Source organism: Haliaeetus albicilla, chromosome 25 (assembly GCF_947461875.1).
Source record: "Haliaeetus albicilla chromosome 25, bHalAlb1.1, whole genome shotgun sequence".
Lineage (NCBI taxonomy): Eukaryota > Metazoa > Chordata > Aves > Accipitriformes > Accipitridae > Haliaeetus > Haliaeetus albicilla.
In genome coordinates, this window is record NC_091507.1 from 15,943,580 (window position 1) to 15,953,181 (window position 9,602).

Consider the following 9,602-nt stretch of genomic DNA (forward strand, 5'->3'; position numbering starts at 1 on the left):
TGTGTTAATGAGTTGCCTATTGCTTTCCCATTACTTTAATATTTAGTTCAGGTTTGTGGAGTCCTATCAGTAATCCCAGCAGTCCTGACTTCACGCCTCTCAACTCATTCTCTGCATTTGGACATTCTTTTAACTTAACTGGAGGTGAGTCTTTTGTTTTCAAATATTTTTCTGTATTCAAGTACAGGTTAAAGAAATGGTGTGTCTCCATTCCACTGGTCTAAGAACAGACAGCATTCCCATCCCTGCACCCAAAAAGAATGACTACGTAGGAAAGCATGATAAAAATTTGGTGGTGTATTCTGTGTTTCAGCCCAGAGACAGTTAGTGGAAACTCTTAGAGTGTTGATTGGGCTGGAAATAATTGTTTTTTAAAGTTTCTCAGTTTCAGTAAAATTTCTTGAGATTTGTTTTTTCCTTAGTCTTCCTCCCCTCCATCCCTCCCCCTGAACTTTACTGTAGGTCTCAAAAGTGTGCCACTAGGCCTGTGGTTTCCTGAGCACTCCCGCCTGCATAAAACCATTGCTCTATAAATGAGGCAATGGCCCATCCCTTGTGTTGCTTTCTTCTTGTGTTCTCCTTTAGTGTTTGTATAGCTGCATGATGTACCAATGCATACTAAACCGAGCAATTAATTCCTGTATTTAAATATTTAGGCAAACTTTGACTATTGAGATGGGCCTTGATGCAGGCAGGCTATATTGTAGGGCATGGATGCTGTGTGTACTTACGCAGATTTGCATACCGTGTTTGGGGATGCATAATAGTTTTTAAGGTGTCTGCAAAAGATGATAAGCAAAGCAAGCTTTTTGTGTGGCATTTGCAAAACAGATTGTATGTCTACTGAAAAAATTGTATGTCTACTGAAAAATGCTGGGGGTCTGCAGTCAAGACAGCTGCTGCTGTGGGGTTCTATCATCTTCATCAGCAATACTTGGCACCAGTGACTGATGCCTGGGATCAGTTTTGTGTATGGGGACCAAGTGAACCATGAGCACTGGTGCCACCCTTCCCTTCTCATAGCAGAGATGGGGTCTGGGCTGGGGCATAGCCAGTGCTGCCTCCCATACCACGAGTTAGAAGGGAGCGCTGCAAGGCAAGTAAGTGCTGTGATTGAGAGGCTCCTTCAGCCTGGTCATTTATTCCACCTGCAGATAACTTGTTATGAGGAACTGTCAGGACTCTCAGTATGGCTGTGCTTCTGCCTGGTTCCCCAGCTGCTTTTGGGTAAATAATACCAGCAACCACAAATCCCATAGGCTGATACTGAATTATACACAGTAAGCATGTAACTCCTTTTTTCCCCACTGTAACCATAATTCTAACTTTGTAGCTGCTGTCTGATGTAGGGCACGTGAGATGAGGTCTGTATTACTGTGTGATCTTTTCTAATCTCAATTCTGCAGCAGGACCTGCTAGAAAAATATGGGAAATAACTGTGCAGAGTATTAGTTTGCTGTGGTTCTTGGAAAAAGAGGAAGAGTAATGTACTCAGTTTTATTTCATTTTATTTTTAGAGGTGTTTAGCAAACTTGGTTTAGCTCGATCTGCTTATGGGCAGGATGTTCAGAGAAACTGGAGTGAATTCAATAATGTTCCATCATCCATCTGGGATCCTTCAGCTACAGATTCTGTACCCTCCTGGCCAACAAGTTCGAGTTCCCCAACCCATACAACTGCAGTAAGTATTAAGTCCAAATACAGCATTTTATTATTGTTACCAACCTGTTCTGTATCTGTTATCTAATTTCATTTAGACAATTTTTAAATTTGGATGAAAAAAATCAACTGAAGAATAAAGGAAAAGGGAAGCTATACGTATTCATCATTCTGTGTAGTTAAGTTGACATGGCTGTTGAACAAAGAGTATTAGTCCACTCACTTGCGGATGATGAATCCATGTAAATTGCTTCACATAAAAATATTTCTCACGAGAGCATCTTGCAGCACTTAACAAAAGTGTGTTCCATTTCCATGTACGTCAGGATTGTAGAAAGAGCTGTTCTGCTCCTGTGCCATGGCTGGACACTGCCTCTGTCACTTCCAGTTTGATGGACAGTTGTAAAATAGCCAATATGGTAATGTTCAGACTTTGATTCTGCTTCTTGAATCCAGTGTTGCACCTACTTGTAAATTAACAAAAGGTCAAAAAAACTTATCTAAAAGACCTCATATGTATTATTTTCAGCTTAGAAAAAACACTAAAGGACTGAGCATAAGGTGAAGCCTTTAAACTGACTACTAATTTTGATGGAGATCTTGAGTATAGCCAAAGAAGAAGAAAAAACAACTTTTACACAGATTGCAGCACTGCTCTCATCCTTGTGCCTCCTATCTGTCAGAATAAAACTTATACTGCAACAGCTGTCTTCAGTGCCAGCTGAAATCATTCTTCATCTTGTCTTCCGAAAATGTTTTTGTAGTGAGTAAGAGGCAGTGTTTACTTCACCTGGTAGCAGTTCAGATGAAGTAGGGGAAGGCAGGGGACAGGGGAAGCCAAAGAAGGTCACACAGCTTCTTATAGACACACATTCACTGATCCCACCCTTGTCATGCAGTTACCACTATAGCTGTAACCTCACTAAAACTATGTAAGGAGAGATTTTTGCGTTTTGGTCACATGGAGAACAGATTTCTCAGCATTTGATAGAAGGAGGGATTGGGGACAACCAGAACAATCTCTCTAGCTCCTAACTGCTAACCTATTTCCTGGCTGCTTCTGAAAAATATTTGGAAGTGTGCTTCAGGAAGCATCGAGATGGAAGCCAGAGAAATTGTATAGAAGAATTGTCAATCTCTCCCTTTAAATATTTTGGGGAAGAAAAAAAAAAAGCATTTATTCAAGGAGAAGATCACTTAATAAACAAGAAGCAGCAGACAGACTGAAATGTTCAAAGCCTTTTTAATGATAGTGATTTTTTTCAAGTGCTTATGGTGAGCCGTAACAGGAAAACTTGGCTATTCCTGCCACTGAACCTCCTTCCTCCAAGTGCTAGATAAGAGAGCAGGTACCAAGCCAGGGCCCTCTCCTTTCCTTCTTTCTGGCACAAGACCCAAAGCTGTTCTTACAAACAGCACTTGTATAGTGGCTTCTGTGTTACCCTCTTTTCTAGGAAGGTTTCTGGGGAGTTTTGATCATCCTCCTTCCTTATTCCTCTTGCTTTCCCATTTTATGTATAACTCTGCTTCTGTACTAAATAGCATTTGACTTCTGGGTCCCATCTCACCTCAGGCCTTGCTGCATTGCTCTTACTTCTTTGCAAGTTTCTTTCTAACCACAGTCCCTTATTCGTCTTTCCTCCATTTCCCTGCGTATAGTTCTGTCTGCCAGCCACTTTGTACCTCCCTCCACCAGCCTTAAAAGGGAGTAGCAGCCTAATCTAAGGTACTCTTCTCTGCCACTCCTTTCCTGGTTGCTTCTACTTTATCAGCAAGTGTCTTTCTATCACGTTCAAATGGTTCTGGGACACATAGGAATAGTTCATGGCTTTTGCCCACAGGAGGAAATAGAGTGGACTTTTAGTGTATTAGAGTTGGTGTCTGAGCAATAGAATGAGTTTCCTGCTGTAGGCTTAGTAGTCTAATGCTTGTATAGCTTAAATATAACCATTTAGTTATATAACAGTAATAAACTGTGACCCTAGTTGGCTCAACTTCTCAGTGGCATTGGAGAGTCCTAATGATGTTGACCCAGTTAACCCTTGAGTATGCTCAAAATTCCTCTCCAACCCTTGATATTAAATTATTTTGAGGACCCTTTGGTAATGTGTTGGTGTCCAACCAATTTCAGGTATGATTAGACTGAACATATTCTTCATTCCAGGGGACAAAATAAAAACCTGAAATGAAGGCATTTTCAGAGTTTACCTTGTTTACTTTTCTAAAGGGATTTTTATTTTAATCTTCAGATGCACAGTACACTGATACTGGTTAACCTGTAGTGCACATTCTCTGAGGGCTGAGATCTTGAGAAGGGATGCCCTATCTCCACCCAGTAAATCCAAACATAAGGATGTTTGTACCTTACAGCACATACTCAAGTCCACTGCCTTTTGGATGTATCAAGTTTACTGTATATTTGCAAATTGAATTTACAGCATATGTACATTAAATCTATTGGCACTGCGGTATGTAGTGCATTAAGCCTACATGTAGCAGGTTCTGTGCTAATATTAGCATGAAAGTTATGCTAACCTTTCTCATCTCCATCTTTGGCTGCTTCCGGGTATCAGTTTCCACCACACCATGGGTTAGATTCCTCTACTTGTTGCTTGCTACTGTTTGGGCTTCAGTAAAAACAGGTGACAAAACCTGGGCCTTGTTCATTTCTGCATGTGTTCTCTAGGCTTGCTGTACCTATCCTATGCATCCCAAATGCATTTGTGACATGGCTTGCAGCACACCTGCATCTGCACCATGACCATTTGTCAGACTTCCAGATGTCTTGAGCCAGGACAGACTTACTGGAACTCCATGACAAATGGCCAGTTCTCCAATACCCTCTCCCTTCATCTGGAGAAATTTTGGATGGGGGAAAAAGTATATACTGGGAATATGGGGAGGTACAGTGGGGCTGAACACAGGTAGGTTCATCCAAAATGTACAATTTATAACAGATATGTCTGAATACAAGGAGATAAGTTTGCAAACAGCCAAAAAAGGATTAAGGAATAGTCTTTGCTGCTACCTTCCATTACAACTTGAAATTTGTTTTTTGAGAGTTGAACCATGTTTATCTATGTCATTCTAACTAGTTTAATTAAACTTGAGCTTTTTGGCCCTTGTGTGTTAAAGCTTGAATGCTAGTAGTGCTTAAATTAGTAATGGTATGGGGATGTATAAGCTCAAATGAAAACAGCTTAAAAGCCTGTAATGTAATTGCACTCTGCAGCCCATTCAGTTACCAGATGTGTTTGGTGACCATTAGTAGTGTGGTTCCTCTGGGGCAAGCTCTATTAAAGGGAGTTCTAAACTCCCTGTTGCAGTGAAGATGGAAGGGGTTCCACAGCAGGCTTGCTGCTTCTTAGATACTTTTCTTTCAGGGCAGCTGTAAACAAGGTGAAAATAGAGGTTACCAAACTGCTACTTACCTGGCTCTGTCTTTACTGCAGTCGATCCTTGGCAACCCAAGTGGCCTGTGGTCCACCACTCCGTTCAGCAGTTCCATTTGGTCAAGTAATCTCAACAGTGGCCTTCCCTTCACCACTCCAACAAACGCATTGTCAGGCATTGATCTCATGGGTAGTGAAAACTCCTCCACTGCTCCTCCTCCGCCCACTGCTGCCACTGTTGCCAATCCTGCTGAAGACATGGGACAGACCTACAATCCTTGGAGAATTTGGAGCCCAACAATTGGAAGAAGAAGTTCAGATCCTTGGTCTAATTCACACTATCCTCACGAAAACTGAAGTTAAGCAAAAGGAAAGAACTCTTATCCAGGTCATGATACAATTCTGAATGCAAATTTTTGAAACATCATTTTCAGGCTGTTGCTGGTCATTGCTTCCCTCCCCCCCGCCCCGCCCCCCGAAAGTCATGCTTTCATCACTTGCTCCTTTTTGAAGTCTGTCCTGCAATATGGTAGTGTGAGATTGCAGATAAGCTTGAAAAAGTCTGGGTGTGGTCACAAATCCCAACTACAGCTGAAGCCTGTAAATCTGAACAATTTCACTGCACTGGTTTCATATTTTACCATCTGCCATCATTATTTAGGAAACAATTTGAACTATAAAACAGTCCTGGCATGCAATACTTTTATGAAAAGTACCGGTTTGGGTTTTTAAATTTTTCCAGTATTATCCTCCAAGTTCTAATTTAAAAATCAAAAGGCACTTTGTGCTAAAATGCAGAGTATTTTTTTAAAAATAAGGCTGTCTTTTAGAACCTGTGTTAACAGAATGTAAAAAAAAAAAAAAAAAAAAAACCAAAAAAACAAAACAACAAAAACCAACCAAACCAACACAAAACCTTAAGAGCAAAATGGCTGAATGTAAGAGCATTCTGTTGAGACTGTAATACATTTTCTGTGCTGTTTGTACATTTGTAAACCTGAATGCATTTTTAAGTTGAACTGAAATGCACACAGCCAAGACTTGTGGAAAATACAAGATACCTTGTGCGTTTCTTACAGATACAACTTTGGGTTGTACTTTAAAATAAATACTGCTTTTTTCAAGATCTGTCTGCTGTAATTCTGTTCTCCTGGTATTTTCTAAACTTGTGCATGCATGAATCCACTTGGCAGTGGTAGCCTTCGGGTGAAAATCTACTGTGCATAGAGCCTATGTTAACAGAAACTTCACTGCAGGTGAAACCTGGCTTCTGAGCAGCATGGGTTTGTATAGCAGTGGAGAAGTAGAAATTGTTTTCAGGGTCACACAGTGCTACCCACTTGAAAATTTGCTGGCTAGCAAAATGCTGGAAAAATGTCTACACTGTTTAAGTTTCCAGGTATCAGGCATGATAGCAGCTGCTGCTGTTTATGCTACACCAATACCTTTGTAACACTGTTCTTGTATAGGTCTGAACAAGAACATTACTATTTTTATATATGATTTATGTCCCTTTAAGGTGCCTGTTTCCCTTTGTTAACAGTAAGGCAAGCCCCAGTGACTACATATATTCATCTGAGCTAAAGCCAGGTAAAAATGAACCCTTCCATTACAAGACAGCATTAACAGACACTAGCAACATAAATTTACTTATGACTCAGTGGCACTGCTTAAAATTTACAGCAGCAGATTTTTATCAGAATTCATCCTTTAAAAAAGTAAGAACTCTGTATTTTAGTTAAAACCTTTATGCTACAAGGAATGTTGTATGCAACAAAATATGAGAGTGAAATAAATAATTGAGACTATGTGACCACTCTTCCAGCTTGCATTATGTAAACAAAATCTCTACAACTGTCAGATTGCTGTCTTCTTGCTGCCACCAGCAGAAGCTTAAAGATACAGATCTCTGAAAAAAGAACCTGCTGGAACTCCTTTGTTCTTAAAATTTAGGTATTTCTAGAACCATGCAAGGTCATGAAATGTTCAGCTTGGATTTGTATGCAGTTTCCTTCTGAGTAACTGGGCAAACAAGTCTCTTACTGCATGCAAAATGAAGAATAAGCAGTCAAGCTACTGACATGCCAGGGCCTGCTGCTAGGTAAATGGAACTTGGGAAGATAACTAGCAGTAACTTCAAGGTGAAAGGAGCTCCTTAAGGTACTGTACCACCTCTTTTTCCCAGCAGGTGTTTATATTAGAATTGATTCCATGGAGGATAGGGGCAGAAACAAATTCTGAGACACTAATAGTCCTCAGTGGTTTAAGCAGTTGTGAGGACAGGAAAAATTTTCTGCTTTAAAAACATTTCCCTTTGAACAAGACAAGGCACCACACGAGTAATTTAGACTTTTTTTCCTCAAAAATGTGAGCCATTCCCTTGTGTTGATGCAAATAACCTCTGCCACCTTTAGAATATTCTCAGTTTTTCCTTTTGAAGAGTTTCCTCTTGAGCACCAATTAAATATTACTTAAGTTCTAGGGGTGAAAAAACCTGAATGATCAATATCTTTGACACACAGTTTTCAGTTTAAGTGAGGAAAAAGCATGTCCTTCTCCCAAAATTTATAAGGAAAATGGCCTAGGCCTAAAGACTTCCTACTTCTGAGTGTCCTATCTTCCTTCCTTCTACTCAAAGGTTATTTCAGAGAGCACCTTCACTCTGTTCTACCTACTTAAAGAAAGCAAAAGAGCTGCCTTTAAAAGTCCTAACTGTAATTGACAGAGTTCAGGTGAAATAAAATCTGGGCAAAACTTAGGTATTTCTAAAGAAACATCTGTGTATGGTAAGTACACATACAACACAGGTTTTGCTGCTTTCTCCCTGAAGTGTCTACTTGCCAGTTTTATGGTATAGTCACTCTTTACATTCATTGAAAATGCTTTTAAAATTGCTGAAAATGGGCGGGGGGGGGGGGGACGACATGATAAGCCAGAAGCATCCACAGACATCACAGAATAATAATGAGGTCAGACCTCTTATGATGAGGTTAAAGAAGAGAAAACGAGGTTTTGGCAAAAAGTGTACAGTCTTAAATAAAAATCTACATGGGGTTGAAAATGTTGCAGCCTGCTGGAAGGCCAACTTAAGATAAAAGAACGTGGGGAGAACTAAGGTCAAAAGCTCAGAAGCAAGGGTGGACTATGTTTTCAAAAGTAGTATGAACAAGACTGAAGCTCAGACAAGGAGGGAAGTTCCATCTGGAGTAAAAAGACCAGAGGAAAAAACAGCTTAAAGCACTCAGAAGATTGACTGTCCTGGAAACCAGGGAGGCTCACAGCCCTTATGATAATTTAAAACATTTCTTCAGAGTAGCATCAGGGCCAAACTACCATGAGTCAGCTCTTTTCTTTCAGACCTGGAAGCTACTGGGAATACAAAGTTCCCAGTAAGGAAAAGAAACAATTACTGTTAATTTTGGTAATTACTTTGGTGCTCCTAAAGGGCAGTTCTATTCTGCTAACTCTAACAAATAGACTTTAAAAGCCTGAAATGTTTCTGGCCTGTTATTAAAATTAGAAAGCCTGAAGTAGGTAAGTATGGCCCTAACATGTGAAATCAGCTTAATTAGCACGAGCTCTATTTCAAAAAGCTCTTGAAAGGCATTAGAGATTTTGTTAAAGACTGTATCAGAAAATGATATAAAATTCCAAAGGACAGTTAGTGTTTATTTCATGGATACAGATGCTTGGAATGAACCAACATACCAAAGAACAGGTCTAGGCTCAGCCCTGGCCACGGCTCTGTCAGCAGCGGTATGTACCATAGCTTGGCCACTGCCTGCAAGAGAAATACCAAACTGGGGAAAACTCTAGGATGACATAGGCTGCAGAATGTGAGTAAACAGCAGATTCTCAACACTGGAGCATCATGGTCAAATTGTACTGAAGTTGTCCACTGCACTCTAGCTGACCATGAACTGTTTACCTAACCCAATGAGAGGTAAAATTAAGAGTGCACAAGTGTTTATCTTTATGAGGTAAGAAGCTATCTTTCACAAAACTATTTCACCTGGAGTGATGTTTTACACTAAATACAGCTTTAACTGGGCCTTGTCTGTTTTCCCAACCTGTAATTATGAGCAAGTTTTTGAGCTTCGGTGTTTCGACCTCGTGAAACAATGATGACTTCAGCTCACAATGAGTCAGTCTGTTAGAAGAGAGACACACTGGGAATGGAAATAACCCAGCTTCTGCTGCGTGTGTGCTGTGATGGGAAGAGCATTCAGTCACCTCATTTTAAATAGGCTCTGATTCAAAACTGAATCTTTTGCCCAGTGTCTGTTTTCATCTAATGCCCGTCAAGGATGGACTTCATGTTCAATCAGTGCTTTAGTCACATCAATACTAAAGCAGTCTTCAGGATGACTGGATCAGCATGCTTTTCAGCAGTCCTCTGAATACAACTGCTAACCATACTTAACTACTACTAGTTTGCTACTTAGATGCTGTGTGATCCAGCAGCAAGTGGAGCAAGACTTCTTTTTTTTTTGGTATATCGCAAAGAAGGAATCAAACAACCAGACAGCAAAGCCACAAGAACCTGCAGGA

At 40.3% G+C, this 9,602-nt stretch overlaps 1 protein-coding gene across 2 annotated transcripts in view; it reads left to right on the plus strand.

Moving 5' to 3' along the window:
• Window positions 1–6,175, plus strand: part of TMEM131 (transmembrane protein 131) — a 100,153-nt gene extending 93,978 nt beyond the window's left edge. Inside the window, exons 39-42 of one of the 2 annotated variants that reach the window (XM_069770008.1) lie at window positions 47–144; window positions 1,518–1,681; window positions 1,986–2,078; window positions 5,112–6,175. In XM_069770008.1, the coding sequence (XP_069626109.1) occupies window positions 47–144; window positions 1,518–1,681; window positions 1,986–2,078; window positions 5,112–5,408 (652 nt within the window). In that variant the 3' untranslated portion in view covers window positions 5,409–6,175. The remainder of the gene's footprint in view (window positions 1–46; window positions 145–1,517; window positions 1,682–1,985; window positions 2,079–5,111) is intronic. The other variant, XM_069770009.1, reaches the window with a different exon arrangement.
• The last annotated feature ends 3,427 nt before the right edge of the window (window positions 6,176–9,602 follow it).